The following is a 17,555-nucleotide window of genomic DNA, read 5'->3' on the forward strand; positions in this document are numbered from 1 at the left end:
AATTTAACAAGTTCTGGCATATGAATATAGGGGAACATTACTGCACCATAAGAAACTATGATAAAGAAGACTTCACAGAAACACGGGGAGACTTGTTTGAACTGATAGTGAGTAAAGAAAGGAAAACCAAAACAATATATAGTTATATGGCACAAAAAGGCAGTGGAGCTCAGGGAAACTCTTCTCTGGAGTGAGGTGAGGGTATTGGGTATAGAATGCTAGATATGCTGTCAGACTCTCCTGGATCATGGATTTCGAGCAGCGAGGGAGGGACTTTACAGGCCTAATAGCCTTATTGTGCAAGCTACTAGCACAAAGAATGAATGGCAGAGCTGGGACCTCAAAGCCAGCATTCACTGGCAGAATGCATGCTGCTCAGTTTGCCTTGTTTTTTGTTCCAAAAGATGGTTCAAGGTGGGTGTGAAGGTGGTATGTAGAGAAATTACCATGCTGTAAAAAAGGTTCAATAAAAGTTTAACAAAATATGACCATGTGCTGAATGATGTGGCCCAGACTTCAAGGGGACCCTGAGTGGTGGAAGGCAGTGACCTTAGAGTCAAAGTGCAGAAAGTAGGAAGAAGAGGAAAAGGAGGAGCCTTTCTTCAGTGTCTTCATTTTATCCGTGTCTATTAGCACTGGAAGGTGAACTCATGGAACCACAGACTCATAGACACTCAGAGATGAGAGAGATCTCAAAGAGTGGCTAGTCTAACTTTTCACCCAGGCTTCAGCCCTCTCTAAGCCTCCCCAGCAGATCATTCAGCCTCTGATTGGCCAACTGCAGTGACTGGGAGCTGAGCCTCTTGGGTTCTTCTGAGACTGAGTCCAAAGCTGCCTTTCCAAAAAACACCTCCACTACCTTCTGAGGCATGCTCAATCCCACTTCCCATCCCCCCACCCCTGTGGCTCCTCCTCTGTTGGATGTGCTGCTGAGGGTCCCTCCTGGGCACAGGGATCCTCTGGCCACCAAATCTAGGTCCTGTCAAAAAAGTCATGGCTGCAGACTGCTTCTGCGGGCAGAGTGGATAAAAAATATCAGCCACTCTGGCAGTGTTTTCCTGAGATGGTAGTGACCCTGACAGAAGTTAAAAACAATAAATAGCAAACAATCCAATTTTGGCTGTTGCTATCAGTCTGTAACTGAAAGCTCCCATCAGTCCCCATGTTTCATATGGAGCAATAACTTGGCTGCCGATCCCAGTGGAACGATGCTTGCGGGATGGAATCTAGCGTGTCACCGTATGGCTCCCTCAGGCGTGGCATATATCACTGAGCTCTGACTCCGCCATCCATATATCTACAGCTTCCTCTAGTCACCCAGGCAGAGACAAGGCTCTAGGTTTGGTGCTGTGTGAGGTGTTTTCCTCTGGGAAGAACACAGACTTGGCAAGCACAACTTAAGCCACTTCCCCAGGATGTCATGCAACAAGCAAGAGGTTCCTTAGGGGACTGGGAAAGGCAGGGATCATTTAGGTCACACAAAATTACAACTAGGAAAGGACCTTAAATTTCATCTAGTCCAACTTCCTCCTTCTACAGATGGGGAAACAGACCCATAGAAGGGGAATGACTTGCTCGAGGTCAAGTGGCAAAGCTAGGATTTGAACCCAGACCTGGTGGTCAGTCTAGGGCTCTGTGCACCGTACTCTGCTGCCTTTCAGGCTTTCCATCATAAGGTTCAAACCAGATAAGACAGCTTGTGTGGCATTAGACTGTAAACTCTGAAGAAACGGGGCTGTTTCTCTCTTTGGCCGTGCCCAACCCCCACCAGCAATATCCTCCTTCTTCACAGTTCTAGCGATGCCGTCTGTATGATGCTTTTCCTGATCGCTCTGATGGTCATAGCCCCCTAAATTACTTCATATTTATTTGCTTTCTATTTACGTTTAGACTTACATATACATCTTCCCTGTTAAGAGTGCAAGATCCTTTCTACAACGCATTGCTTCTTTCCTTGTCTTTCTATCCTTGGTGCCTAGCACTGACTGGTAATTGTATTTTGAGTGCTGAACGGAGGGGCCTGTATACAGAAGGCACTTAATAATGCTTGCTGAACTGTTGCACTGAATTTGGCAGAAGGAAACTTCTTTATGGGTTCAAGTTACTTCAATTCAAAACAGCACAACTGTTAAGCACTTACTATATACAAAGGCCTATTAAGTACCCACAATGTAGAGAGGTGGCGTGGTAGAGTGGATAAGGAACTGTCCTTGGTTTTGTAATCAGGCAGACATCGGTTCAAGTCTTGCCTCTGACACAGGCAGGTCATGTGTCTCTGGGAAAGTACCTTCACCTCCTAGTAGCCCAGGGAACTCTCTAAAAATTTATACTGCAAAACAGGTACAGAGCTCCCCTGGCAGGGGAAGTTTCATCACGAGAGCTCCGTCCACTGAGGAAATTACAGGCTGAGTTTAAGTTGTTGGGCCTTCCAGAATGCAGCTGGCAGCACGGGACCAGAGTTCAGGAGAGAGACTGGGGCTGGATACACAGATCTGATAACTTTATAGAGATATAACTTAATGGGGGGGGGGAGGGGGAGGAGGAGAAAAGGCCCCAAGACAGCCTTGAAAGATAGTCATGCTGAGAGAACCAGGAGAGTACAATGTTACTGAAGCCAAGAGGAGAGTCTTCAGGAGGGGATGGTTCCTTGTGTCAAATGCTGAACTGAAGTCAAGATGGATGAGGGCTGAGAAAAAGACCACTGGATGTGACATGACACTCATTTATTCACACTATTCCCTCTTTAAAGCAGGTAAGATATTGCTGGAAAGGGATCTTAGAAGTTTTCCAATAGGTGGCAGTTAGAGGGAGCAAGATTTGGACTCAATAAAAGGAAAAAAACAACCACCTTCCTATAATCAGAAGTCTCCAAAAGTGTAATGGATTGCTTATTAGGTGAACTTCTCAATGTTGCAAGTTCTCAAACAGGCTACATGACCTTGGTGGGAATGGGGTACGGCGAATTCCTGGACTAGATTTCCTCTGAAATCCTTTCTAATGGAGCTTCAATGTTTTAAAGACAGTGGGGAAGACGTTGATTCTTGTTCAGCTGGCCAAAGAGGACAACCTTAGTGCTAATGGGCAGAGGTCATGGGGAGGCAGATTTCAGTTCAATATAAAGAAGACATTTCTAAATAACCAGAGCTATCCCACAGTGGACCAGGCTGCATTAGGAGTTAGTGAGTTTTGTGTCCCTGAAGTAGCCAAGCAGAGACTGGGAAATCCATGTTGGAGACTAGTTGAATTTCTGAGTGTTTGAGAAACTTTGAAGACCTTTCCTGAGTGTGTTGAAGGAAAGGACAGAGCATTCTGGTCTTCATGTGCCTGCTGTTTGTCCCCTTCTGGGCTAGTTAACTCTTAGGAAGCTAGAAGAATAGCAGACAGGCAGGATGCTCTGGTTGGCTCCTCATTGGGGGTCCTGAAATGGACTCTGTCTAGACTTCCATCCCCTTCCTGCAGGAAATAGTGTGTACCTCTGGGATGTGGGCAGCAGCAGGAGAGTGCAGTGCTGGGCAGGGCCAGGTTGGACCCCATATGGAATGGTGATCCATAGTTTAAGAAATGCTGAAGGGGTCGCGAGTGGAAATAGTTTAAGAAGCCCTGGTCTAGAGGAGGTAGACAGGATGGGCAGCATAAAGGCGGCTAGAAGTGGAACGTATCGAGTCACCTAAGACAGCAGATATTAAGGGTCTTAGTCTAGAAGATACAAGTGAGCATGAGACACTGATGTGGGCCCTGACCCTGGGGGGATGCTGTTGCTCTCTGCCTTCTTTTATATCTCTGCTAGTTATAGGCAGACCAGCCTTCCTATCTGTGTGAGGAACAGAGAATCTCAAAGGATGAGCTGGCTGCTGATTAGGCCTGGGGTAGAGGCATCCACAGGCTGGATTAACTCTTCAATTAACCCAACTCCTTTGTCCAGTGTCCTCTCCCTTGCTGTGCACGGACCTTATTCATTTGGAAATATCCCAGTTACTGCTTCACTTCCTCAAGTTCTAATTAAACTCTGAGTGGACTGACTGGGTCTTATAATCTGTAAACAGCTAAATGATCTTATTTAAGTATAAACTGAGTACTTGTCAGCTTAGGGAGAGAGAAAGGGGTCCTGTCTTCAAGCAATTTGCAGTCTAGTTCAGAAGAAAAGACATGTGAGGAAGGGAATAGGAAGGTCCTGGAGGTTGACTGTCATGGGCTTGGTAGGAGGGAATAAGCCTGGGCTTAACTGGGGACCATGAGGACAGAGATGCAGAGACAGTATGATGTCCTAAAAAGAAGAGTGGCATGGCATCTGGCTATCTACATCTGAGTGCTGGCACTGCTTTGTACCACCTTAACCTTTCTTGGCCTCAGTTTCCTCTTTTGTCCCTGGCAATAAGGATACTGGCATTAACTGCCCTTCTGTAGAATAAGGGGTGGGGGGTTGGACTGTAAGTCTTTTCCAGGTTAAAATCTTTTGATACTATGAGTGGCATAGTCTTAGGCCCAAATGCCCTCCTCCGGTATCCTGGGAGAAAGGCAATTGGGTCCTGAGGAAATCCACTGGAGGAGGGGGCTGAGAAGGGGACTGTGCCAGAGGAGGCATAGGATGCCTGGATGGCAGGCACTGGGGGTGTGGCGCCCAGAAGAACATGAGCAAGTGAGCCCTTCTTCTTAATAAAAGACATATGCAATTAGTTTCTACAGCCCTCACCTAGAGACGGCAGCCACTGGCTCCCAGCGGCTAATCTGGGCTGGGTAATCACGTTCACTGGCTCTCATCATCCTTGATTCAACATGGCACCCCTCCTGGCTGTGACGACATTTACAGGAAAGTGTTCTGGGCCCCGGGCTGAGGCCTGGCTCCAAGCTGGCCAGCAGGTTGGGATTGCTTCCATGAGAGCCAAGAGTAAGGGCTAAGTCACCCCTGTATCTTACCTGGCTCCATTTCTCCAGGAAGGGGGAGTGTGAGAAGGGCAAGAAGGAGAAAGGATGTGTGTGTGTGGGGGTAACTGTGCAGAAGCAGCAAAGGTGAGCGACAGGTGGACTTGTCTCTGGATGATCACTCTGCATGGTCACAGAGAAGGGTAGGGGCACAGGACAAGCAGGTGGACCCAACAAGAGGACCACCAGCAAGCTTTGTTCTGAAAGGAGCATGTGTGTATGTATGGGGGAGGGTAGGGAAGGACAGGCACAGAGATCTTTAAGGCAGGGTGCCACACCTGAAGAGCTGGAGTTTTCAGAAGATGGTGAGTGGCTAAAGAAATGGGAGATGGTTAGACTACAGAAGAGAAGGCTCGGAAGGAAACAGCTGCTGTTTTCCTCCATAGCTGTCATGCTAACCTGGCTGAGATACAGAAGGACCATGGGAATTGGCCTCACTTAGCTTTTCAGACTGGTACAAAAGAGAGAACAGGAATTTGGGACTGCCTCAGGTCCCACAGAAAGGCACCTAGCACAGGGCTGGGTTTACAACCCAGTTTTGTAAATGGCTGAACATACCATGGGGGTTGTGGAAGTGGCCGATGGAGCGGACAATTGGTTAAAGCCTGGAGATGCCTGCGTTTCCCCATCACCTATCCAGTCACAGAATCAGAGTCTAGTTGGAAGGGACCTCAGAGGTCATTTATCCCCATCCGTACCTGGATAGAAATCCATATCCCCAACAAGTGGCCATCTGGGTTCTGCCTGAGCCTACGGTGGCAAGGAACCCACTTTCCTGAAACAGGTGACTGCACTTGTGGATGACTCCAATTATTAGGAAGAAGTTTTTTCTTCTATCCAGCTCACCTCTTACCGTGTCACCAAACTACCTATTACTCCCAGTTCTGTCCTTTACCCCTCCAGGTTACACCTCCCCAGTGTCTTCAGTGGATGCCCCCGGGGTGTGGTCTTCAATCTGATCACCCTCCCCTCTATGCACGAGGTCTTCAGGTGAATGGTTGATCATGATCACTTGGGTATGTTCTGGACAAGATTCTTGTTCAGGGAGAAGTTGGACTAGCTGGCCTCTGAGGTCCCCTATAACCCTGAGATTCTGTGATTTTGCACTTCTCTGTACAGAAAATGTCACTGGCTTTCATACTGGTTCTGTGTCCAGCTCTTCAGGCTAGCAATTGAGGCTTCCAGTCTGGTCCTAGTCCTTGTCTTCCCAACAGTCTCTCTCCCTCAGTTGTGCCACTCTCCTCACCCATATCAGGCTCATTCCCACCTTCAGTTTATTAAAAAAATTTTTTTTATTCCCACCATTATTCATGCCATTCCCTGGCCCAGAAAGCTTTCTTCCCTCCTCTTTTTCCTATCCAAATCCACTATGTCCTAAAAGCCCTCCTCCAGTCCTACCTCCTCCAGGAAGCCTTCTCCAATAATCCGTTCCACCCTGATTGCTTTCTTCTCTGAGCTCATACAATCCTTAGAGGTGGAGACACATAGATTAGTAGCTGACCATATGCAATCTTATATTGTCCTCAATGATCCATGTTATGAGTTTTGTCTTCTTAACCAGACTGAGCTCCAAGAGGTCAGGGCTCATGTCTCCTCTTTTTCCCAAAGAGCCCAACACTGGGGGGGACACACAGTACATTTGTTCATTCATTCATCCATCCATCCACCCATCCATCCACCAAACATTAAGTCTCTGCCATGTGAAATGCACTGTGCTGGGTGCTGGGGACAAAAAGTCAAAAGCCAAACAGTCCTTACTCTCAAGGAGCTTAAGTTATAGTAGGTGCTCAAGCACACGGCCAATGAATGACTAAAGTAGCCCTGTACTATAGGAGCTCTTGGCATGTGGCTAGGCATAAGGGAGGCACTGGTTGAGTGACGAGCTTCAGGCTCTGGACTGAGGGCCTGAGCGGACAGAGGGGTCAGACAGACCCTTGCTCTCTTGCTGTTTGCCATTCTCACGATACAAAGACAGCCTGCCCATCAAGCTGGAGAAACCCTGGCTTGGAATTCCCATTCTGTGTGGCTCTACTATGCCTTCCGGCCAACCCCCGGGGAAAGGTCTTGTTTCTGGAGGCAGTAAAAAAGAGGCTTGGTAAGAGTCTTGTGCATGGCAGCAATGCCCAAGACCTTGTCCTGGGTGATAAGGAGATAGTTGGGGGAGAGGGGAGTCTGTTTCCTCCAGGGAGGCTTCCTTGACTACCCCAGCCCACAGGGCTCTGCCTCCCCACCTTAAGCCCCTACTGAAATTACTTCATGAATCACACAGGTGGATAAAAAAGCCCTTAATTCTCTTTGGCCGTTTTTTTTTTTTTTTGGCAGTGCCCTCTAATACGTTTCATCACCTTGCTTGCCAAGCTGAGAGCACCTCAAGGGAGGATCCATATTTCCTCTTCTCGTATCTTCCATAGCAGAGCCCAATACAGGACCGGGAAAAGAGAGGGAACTAGTGCCAAGAGAGGCAGTAGAAAGAGAAGAATGGCCCTAGTCCAAACGGATGGGCAAGGTCAAATCTATAAGAGTACCTGTGATCCATTAAAGAGACCACTGAAATTGGAGTATGGCGGCCTGGGTGTGAGTCTTGACTACCCTGGGTTACCTTTCTAAGCTTTAGTTTCTTTTGCTATAAAATGGAGATAATCATAGGTGCCTTTCAAAAGATTCAGAGCTGGAATGAAAGAACCTGAGAGATGATTAACTCTCTCTTCCTTTTAGAGATGTGAAAGCTGAGGCCAAGAGACAGAAAAGAAGCGACTTGTCCAAGGTCCCACATGGAGCAGTGCAGGGATCTGAATTCAGCTCCTGACTCCAAATCAAACACTCCTTTTGTTATACTATGTTGCCCCAGAATAGGTCTGCGTTGAATAAAAACATGGTGTAAACTATAAGGGCCATTGAAGGTATCTAATCCCCAGCCTCGGGCCAGCCCTTCCCCTGGATCCTGATGGTCTTCCTGGGCAGCTGACTGTTGCTCACCTGCCCTACTGTCTTAGCAGACACCTAGGCCCAGCAGTGGAGCCTGCGGCCCATTGGGCCCTTGCCTTCACAGCTGCTGCCCAAACAAATTAAAAATACATAGGAAATGTTCTTGCTAGTCTGTCATGGGAATATGCAAATAAAATCTATGCGGTGGCCTATCGGGCTAATATTCCTGCCAATTCATTCTCTGGGTGTGATTAAAATGAGCAATAAATTCCCCGGCAGTCTCAGTGGATTGCGGAGCAGGGAGGGGAATGCAGGCTTATCCCAGCACGTCCCCCTTAGCTGTGTATTCATCATGGGCCAGCTTCCCATATTTTTGTTTTATCTACCACCATGTACAGAGAGATAGAGATAAAGATATATTTCCAACCTCCTCTTCTGTCTCTTAGTTAAAATGTGGCCATAACTTTAAACTTTCGATTCTCTGCCTGTTGAAATCCTTTCTGCCCTTCAATACCCAGAGTAAATGTCACTTCCTCCAGGAAGCCTTCCCTGACCATCTATCCCATAGGGATCTTTCTCCCTCTTTGAAACTCCCAGTATACTTTGGACCTCATCTGAATCATTCTGTTGTAGGAATCATTCTTAACTTTGGGTTAAGTTGGTGGACCCAGGATCATTCTTGTCTTTGCTACTCACTTTCTAAGAGACCTTGCAAATTACTCTTTTGGATCAGTTCTGTTATTTACAAAAAGAGAGAGTTAGACTAGATGACCCCCAAAGCACTTATTAAGTGCCTTTTTGTTGTTCATTTGTTTCAGCTGTGTCTGACTCTCCATGACCCTTCGGGGTTTTTCTGGGAAAAGATACTATTTTCCTTCTCCAGCTCATTTTACAGATGAGGAAACTGAAGCAAACAGGGTTTGCCCAGGTTAAATGACTCTATGCTTACAATGCGCACAATAAGTGCAGCTAGTACTGCTGGGGGCAGCTAGGTGGCACAGTGGATAGAGGGGCCGGCTTGGAGTTAGGAAGACTCATCTTCCTGGGTTAAAATCTGGCCTCAGATACTTACTAGCTGTGTAACCCTGGGCACGTCACTTAACCCTGTTTGCTTCAGTTTCTTTTTCTGTAAATGAGCTGGAGAAGGAAATGGCAAACCATTCCAGTATCTTTGCCAAGAAAACTCCACAAGGGATCATGGAGAGTCAGACACAACTGAAAAAATGACTAAACAACAACATGGGCATAATGGAATCTACTACCAATTTTACAGGGCTGCTGTGAACAAAGTGCTTTGGAACGCCGAGTAATTATATAAAAATGACATGAATATGACCCTTGAGTGCGTTAGGGAACAGGGAAAGATAAGGTGGAAAAGATAGGATGGGGCCGGATAATGGAGTCTCACAAGTCAGGCAGAGAAATTTAGACATTAGGCATTAATAATGGCAGTAGTTTATCCTTCTATCCAGTGCAAAGTGTTCTCCTTACAACAATCTTCACATGTGACATAAGGAGTATTCTCTGTTTGACAGATGAGGACACTAAAATTCAGATATAAAATGGCTTGCTGAGAATTACAGAGCTAGCAGGAGTCAGAGCTAATGCTTGAACCTGGTCTCTGACTCCAAGGGCAGGATTTTCCCCCTGCTAGATGTTTCTGAGAGAAGTGCGATGTGACTAGGGCTGGATTTTAGGAAGCTTAACTCTGGCAGTGGGTATCAGAGGGACTAGAATGGGAAGGAGACTGGAGGCAGAGAGGCCAATCAGGAGGTTGTTGTGATCCTCATGAAGGAGGAGATTAGGACTTGGGTTAGAATTACAGGATGTTAGAACTTGAAAGGATCTTAAAGATAATTTAGTCAGTCTAACTCCCTCATTTTATGGATGGGGAAAATAAAGGCCCAGGGAATACAATGACTTACCCAAAGTCACCCAATGAGTTAGTGATAGATCTGGGATTAGAACCTGGGTATCCTGTTTCCTAGTTTGGGGAATTTCCCACTAGAACCTATGCTTTAGGTCTCTGGAAGGAATGGTCAAGTTTAGAGTTTAGAGGAAAAACTGATATGAGCCGATAACTGGACTAGATCTGTTATGAGGGATGAATCAAATACACCTCTCAAGTCCCAAGTCTGAAGATCTAGGAGGATGGCGGAGTGGCAGAGATTGGGCAATGGGGAAAGGAGAATTTAGTTTTGGACTTGATGAGGAAGACAGGCTAGCAGGGACCTGAAGATGGGGAGGGGGATCAAGGTAGAAGATACACATGTGGACCATTACTGCATGAGCTTGCTAGCAGCAGTCATGGAGGCCATGCTGTAGCCATAGGTTAGAGGGGGTTTGAGACCAAGGGAACACTATGGAGTTTACTGAGATTTTAGGAAAGAAAGCATGTGACAAAGTACCTCATACTATCTAGGTGGAAGAGACTGTGAGGGGAGGACTAGATAATGGCACAGTCTGGTATATTCCAAAATGGTCGGATAGCCAGACTCAGAGTAATTGTTGATGGTTCACAATATCACCTCAGCAAGCGGTCTTATGTGGAGTGCCATAGGAGTCTGTGCTTGGCCCAGTGCTATTTATCATTCTTATCGTATAACGGTAAAGATAGCATGCTTGTCAAATGTGTGGATAACACAAGGGGATAGCTAGCACAGCCAGGATCCAAGAAGATCTTGATGGTTTTGAGTGTTTGGCTAAGTCTAATGAGATAACATTCAACACAGATAAATGTAAAATTTTACACCTTAGCGGAAGCAATCAATTCCATAAGTATAAGATGAGAGAGACATGATCTTACATAGAAATTTGTCTGAAAAAAAGAACTGGGAAATTTAGTGACTTGATGAGTCAGGAGTGATACAGCAGTTAAAAAACCTAATGTGATATGGACCTGCATTAATAAAATTATGGCTTCCAGCCATGAGGAAATGGCTGTTCCCCTCTGTGCGCTGCCTTGGTCAGATCACATCTGGAGTACTTTCAGTTCTGGGCGCTAGAGTTTTTAAAAGACACTGATAAGCTGGGCAGTGTCCAGGGGAAAGCAATCCAGATGGCGAAGAGACCTGAGATCATGACACATGAGGATCTGCCGAAGGATTTCGGTATATTTAGTCCAGAGGCGAGAAGAGTCAGAGCAGATAGGGCAGCTACTTTCAAAGGTAGGAAAGGCTACCACGTGGAGGAGAGATCACACTGTTCTGCTTGGCTCAGAAGGCAGAACCAGGAGCAATGGGCAGAATGCAGAGAGGGGCAGAGGCAGGCTCAACGTCAGAAAAACTTCTTGGTAATCACAGATACCCAAAGTGAAATGGGCTGCCCCAAGAGGAGAAGGTTCTGGACTGGGTCAGAGGTCATCAGAGGAGGAGTGACGTTTTCTCAGAGATGTTAATAGTGGGGATTCCTGCCCTTGGTGAATAATAACGGTTAGCATTTCTATGGTGCCTTTAGGAGTACAGAATTCTATGTTTTATTTTATCCTCACAATAGCTCAGTGAGGTAGGTATATTATTAGCCTCATTTTAAACAGAAGGAATCTGAAGCTGAGGAAATTAAAGTGATTTTTCTACTGTCATAAAATTGTCTGAGGCAAGATTTGAACTCAGGTCTCCCAAGTATCACTCCTTGTCCACACATCACCTCAAGTGGCTCAAATGAATTCAGGTTACTTGGAAGAGGTACATCAGAACTGCCAGATGGGACTGCTGGGACATTGTTAGGGCTAGAAGAAAGATCCTGGATGATGGGAGATGGACCACAGGACCTGGTACCACCAGGACAGTGGTGGGCCATGAGTCCATGTAAATGAGTATCAGTTGGAAGAAATGTTTAGTTTGGAGAAAAGACTCAGGGGAAGAGGATAAGGTTTGTTTAAGGACTTGAAGGGCTGTCATTTAGAAGAAAGAAAGGAAAGAAGCATTTATTAAGCTCCTACTATGTGCCAGGCATTGTGCTACACAACTTAAAAATATATCATTTGATGCTCACAAGGATGCTGGGATATAGGTGATATGGTTAAGGAAATTGAAACACGGTGGTTAAGTGACTTGTCCAGGGTCACACTGCTAGTATATGAGGCCACATTTGAACTCAGGTCTTCCTGACTCTAGGCCCAAAGCTCTATCCATTGTGCCACGTCTTGGCATTGTATTTGTTCTTTTTGGCCTCAGAGAGTAGAAATAGGAGCAATGAAAGGCTGGAAGGTGCAAAGAGGCACATTTTGGCTGATATCAGAAAGAACTTCCTAATGATTAGAGCTGCACAGATGTGGCTTGGGCTGCCCTGGGAGGAAGTGGATTCCCTCTCACTGGAAGTCTTCAAACAGAGACCAGATGACACACTGGACAGTTACACCTGAGCAGGAATTCTTTACTGGGTATGGGCTGGACAAGGCAGCTGTGGAAGTCCTTCCTGACTCCAGAATTCTGTGACTTTACAGTTAGGGAAATGGAGGATTGGAGATGAGAAGGGACTCAGTCCAAGGTCATACCACGAGTTAATAACAGAGCCGGGATGACAACTAAGGTCTCCTGACCCCCGATTCAGCTTCTTTACATACAGGGTATAGTGGATTTGCCATGAGGTGGGGTCCAGGGAACTTTTAGTAACATGTCAGTCATTTTTATAGCACTCTAGAGTTTACAAAAGCCCTGAGTCAGGACAGTGCAAGTATTATTATTCTAAATTTTCAAATGAGGAAATTGAGGACCAGAAAGGAGAAATGATTTGCCCAGGGTCACACAGCTACTAAGTGACAGGAAGTGACGAGTGACAGTGGGCTCAAGCCCAGGTCTTCTGGGTCAAAGGGAGGCCTTCACCAACCAGTACTGATTCTTGCATGTGGCTAAACAGACGGCTGGATACAGGGGAAATGCAGAGTAAGAGAGACAGGAGGCTGCCCTAACGAAGCTCTTGGTCCAGCTAGGAAAAAGAAACACACACAAAGGCCGAACAGGACAGTATGGGAGACAGTCAAATGTAGAACTGTGTGGCTCAGGATCTAGCAAAGAAAAGGGGGACTTCTGAGTGTGGGCTGCCCAGGGAACAGGGTGAGGTGCTGAGGCAAGCCTGAAGGGTTTGAGAGTTGGGAGGAGGAAATGAAGGGGGAGGGTTTGAAGCAGTGGGATCCGCTTGATACCACTCCTTAGGGAATTTCTGAGCTTCGAGGAGACTCTCTCAAGCAGGGAGAGGTCCTTTTCATTCAAGGTCAAGCAGCCCCTGGCTCCCAGGCTGAGCTCCCACTGTACCATATTCTATATGCACAAGAAGTTTCCCTGTCCTCTCCCTAAAAAGGGCTCACCTTGGTCTCTGAGGCCTTCAGGAGCTTCATGACCTCTCCATCACGGGCATAATCCACTGGTGTGTGACCCATTTCATTACACTGCAGGGGGCTGGCTCCTGGAGAAAGATAACGGTCTGAGATCAGAGAGACATGTGGGCAATAGGAAGTCTCAGAATTTTACAGACTCTTATTGGGGGTAGAAAGGATTGTGGTAGTTTCCCTATATCAAGAACTCCCTCAGAGAGGGGCTGGGGGGTTCTTAGTTGCTATGGCCCGACTCTTGGGAGTTTATGCATTGTGTGTGTCTGGGCCAATATGTGTGTAAACAAGTGCATAAACCACTCATGAACCCTCACATAAAACAAAAGTTAACATTTGCTAATATTGCAAATGAGTTTAAACCCCAAATCAGGGTCATCTCTGATTTATATAGTACTCTACAATAATCCACTTAGCTGCCCTTTGATCTCATTTTATAGGTGAAGAAACTGAGCTGTGGAGAAGTCAGGCTGACTCCACTGCAGGAGGACAGGGACCACATCCTGTCCAAACACTGGATCATCCCCTCTGTCACTGGGCATAGTGTTATATACATGCCAGTGACCTGAATACGAGTTTGCTGAATTACACTGGCAGAGCTGTCCCCGGCTCTAGCAGTCTTTCCTCTTCCGCACACTTTTTTCTCCTACTGTATACATGTGCACATATACCCAAACATGGAGTATTTCTACAGTTTTACAGAAAACTACAGAGTTTTCCTTCCTAAGGACCAGTCACACCTGCCAAAGGAGGGGGCATAAAGGTCCTCCTCTGCCCACTCCTTGCTGTTCTTCAGGTCTCATCTCTTGCCTTCACTGATGATACGTCCTTGACATGCAGGAGCCTGGGGGTGTGAGCAGCACCCTGACTGTTAAGGCTAAGGTCTAGGAACTTAAGTGCCTGAAGGATGCCAAGACTAAAGCCCCTAGTGCCCAGGCAGCTCTCAGGGAGCCTTGAGATGGGAGGTTTCCTTTGAGTCCATCAGTAGATCTGTGACAAATGAATAATGAGTGCAGGGCCCTGTGCCTGGCTACGTAGTGGGAGAGATAAAGATGGGTCAGACACCATTATAGGAGAGGAGTTTGACTAGATAACCTCTGTGGACCTACCCAGATCTAGAATGTTATGATAATTAACAACACAAGATAACATACACTAAATGTCTAATGGGCAGTCTAGTCAATGGAGGAGGAAAACACATGGGGGTCCAGGGTGGCTGGGGAAGGCTTCATGGAGGAGGTAGGACTTGATTGGCACCTGGCAGGATGAGGACTTAGACCAACAGTTATGGAGAACAAGAGCATTCTAAGCAGGGGGACCTGGAGTGTTCTTATAGGGAGATATGGACACCACAGCCTAAGAAGCTGGGTTGAGGACATGTTATGGAAGGCCTTGAATGCCAGGCTAAGGAACTTCTATGCAATCCACCTGAAAATTACAAACTACCCTGTGAAAACCGTGATCATCATTTGATCTGACAGCACAATACGAAATAACTGTTCACGTTTACAAAGTGAATTACATCTCTTGTGATGATTATTATCCCCACTTTACAGAAGATGAAAAAGAGAGGGTGAGTTGACCAGGGCTGCAGGCCCTGGTTTCTTGCCCAGTGCTCTTTCTAATGTATCATGTTCCTCTCTAAGAGAGTTCAAACCCTGAGGGTGGTGACAGGACCTCGTTCATCTCTATCACCACCATAGTGCTGTTAAACACAGCTTTGAACACAGCAGTCACTTAGTATTTGCTGATTTGATAAGAAACAAATAAACAAAAAAACCAAGCCACAAAATGGGGAACTTTCAATGGGGCTCAAAGATGAAATCTCCTTGGATCCTGTGGCTGAAATGGCTATCAAAGAGTCTCCCATCTCAGCTTCAGTGAGTCAGCCAACAGTGGCTTCCATTTACCTTGCTAGTATCTGTCCCTTTGCATAAGATACTCCAGAAAACCTGAATCTGTCTCTTAATCCCTTTTCCTCCTCAGTCAATTTGAATTCTAAGCTCAACTAATATTGTATCATGCAAGAAGAATCGGCCCTGCCCTCGTCTTTCCCCTTAGCTCTTACATGGTCCTTTGTTTGCATCTCTGATGGACTGATCATGCATTACTAGTAACATAATTATAGGTGTTCATGTCATAAATTGCTATGAGATCCTAAGCATCATGAGGGCAGGAACCCTCTCTTCTCTAAACTATATTCCCCCAGTGCTGAGTACAGGGCTTTTGTATACAGCAGGTGCTTATTAAGAAGGTACTGAATTGAATATGAGCAAATGAGATGGCCAAGGAAGTGAGTATATAGGGAAAAAGCAGAGGGCTAAAGACAGAACCTTTGGGAATGCCTTGATGGGGTCTAGTGGAGGAAGTGCTGGTGAAGGAGTACAAGGAAGAATAGCCAGATAGGCTGTGGAAAAATACTAGATATGGAGTAAAAAGGACCTGGGTTTGAATTCTAGCCTTGCTTTTTAATATCTTTATGATCTTGAGCGATCACTTCCCTTTATGGACATGAGCTTTCTCTTCAGTAACATGAAAAGGTTACACTAGAACATTTCTAAGTTCTCTTTTGACCCCTTGATAACAGCAGGAGGAGACCCAAAATGTTTTACCATCTTGGAAATCATGAGGATAGAGTTTCAAGATGCATGGCCTAGGGTGGGGGAAGAGGCAGAGAGGAGAGAAGGGGTAAAGGAGAATAGAAGTCAACAAGAGAGGATTTGTAGGAAGAGGACTGAGAAGAAGCCATTGAATATGGCTAGAGTGCAGTCAGTGGTGACCTCTGAGAACTATGGAAGCAAGAATGCAAAAGGCGAATGTAGGAGTGAAAGGGGACAGTAGCTAGAAAGGGCATTAGAGACCCTCAGCAGTACATACATACGCAGAGAAGACATGCTGGTGCAACGTGAGAAAATAAAGATTTTAGAGAGGGAGGGGTAAAGAATTCAAGGTCCTGGAGGAGGAGGAAGGAAGAAAATCTAGGTCTTGGAGAACAGGACAGACTTGGGCTTGATGACTGTTACAAGTCTCTAATAGGGAGCCACTGGAGTTTACTAAACAGGGAAATGACATGGCTCCCAGATGTATGCTTTGGAAAAAAATCCCTCTGGCAGGTAGGTTTTATTAGAGTAGGGAGAGATTTGAAGAAAGGACACCAAATGAAAGGTTACTTCAATAGGCCAGGAAAGAGGTGATGAAGGCCTGAATGAGATCTCAGGTGGTTGTATGAGTGGAGAGGAGACAGATGCTATAGAAAAGAAATAACAAGTTTTGACTGGCTATGAAGGGTGATAGGGACCTGAAGGAGCTGAAATTGATGCTGGAGTTTCACATCTGGGAGTCTCCCAAGGATGGGTGGTGCCCTCAATAGTCAATAGGGAAGGTCAGAAAAGGGGAGAGTTTTTGGGGAAAGCTACATGTTGAATCTGAGATGCCTGTAGGATATTCAGTTATAAATGATGTCCAACAGGCAGCGGGTGATGCAGGACGAGCTCAGGAGACCAGGATTGTGATTTCACTGGCTGATCATAACAGCAACAACACTAACAACAAAAACAGACATGTACACAGAGCTTTTTGGTGTTGGATGGTTTTATTTTCTCCATTAACAAGCTCTTATTTTCTCTCCCTCCCCCCATTCTTCAATTTAAAAGAAAAAAGAAAAAGGAAAACTTTTGTAATGCATATATATACATGGCTTTAAAGATTGTTGATTGCTTTACATATGCATATATTTCATTTGGGCCTTTCAAAGATCCTGACAGTTTGGCACAGAAAATAACATTATCCTCATTTCGCAGATTAGGAACTTGAGACTCAGGGTGGAATAGTTGCCTGTGGTCACTAAGTTAAGGAGTGTCAGAGGTGAATCTGGAATACTGGCACTGTCTCCATTACGCCAAGTTTCCTCCCATGGATGTGTAAAGGCCAGTGAAGAGACTGTTATGATAACTTGGAGGGCCTTGGCTGGAGGAAGTCCACTCAAGACAGAAGGTGTCTTGGAAAGTCTAAGATACCTGTCGATAACACTTGAAATTGATGACTCAGCTCTTCTTCAAGACTTTCTTTCCTTGTTCTCACTCTTCCCTGGTTCTTTCAATCTCTCAGTTGTGCTCAAGCTAAGCAACATTTAATGTGCAGGGCCCTTGGGAAGCTAGGTCCGACCCCTTTGTTCAAGAGATTAGGAAACTAGTTAAGAGCCCAGAATTATACTAGGCCTCTGAGGTGTGATTAGGGGTTACTGTCCCCCACTGGGAGATAATACTCCTCTCCCACCTCAGCTCCTCCCTACGGCCCCAGGTGAAGTTCAAGGCAGCAAAGCACACAAGTAGCCTCTGGGGAAACTGAACTTCTGGGAGCTGGAGAGTGGAAGGGCAAGAAAGAG

At 46.0% G+C, this 17,555-nt stretch overlaps 1 protein-coding gene across 1 annotated transcript in view; it reads right to left on the reverse strand.

Annotated features, from left to right (window-relative positions):
• The window catches only part of CLPB (caseinolytic mitochondrial matrix peptidase chaperone subunit B), a 191,984-nt gene that overhangs the window by 41,584 nt on the left and 132,845 nt on the right, over positions 1 to 17,555 (reverse strand). Inside the window, exon 6 of the mRNA XM_036746267.1 lies at positions 13,151 to 13,248. Within this exon, the coding sequence (XP_036602162.1) occupies positions 13,151 to 13,248 (98 nt within the window). The remainder of the gene's footprint in view (positions 1 to 13,150; positions 13,249 to 17,555) is intronic.

The sequence above is a fragment of the Trichosurus vulpecula genome, chromosome 2 (genome assembly GCF_011100635.1).
Source record: "Trichosurus vulpecula isolate mTriVul1 chromosome 2, mTriVul1.pri, whole genome shotgun sequence".
Classification (NCBI taxonomy): Eukaryota; Metazoa; Chordata; class Mammalia; order Diprotodontia; family Phalangeridae; genus Trichosurus; species Trichosurus vulpecula.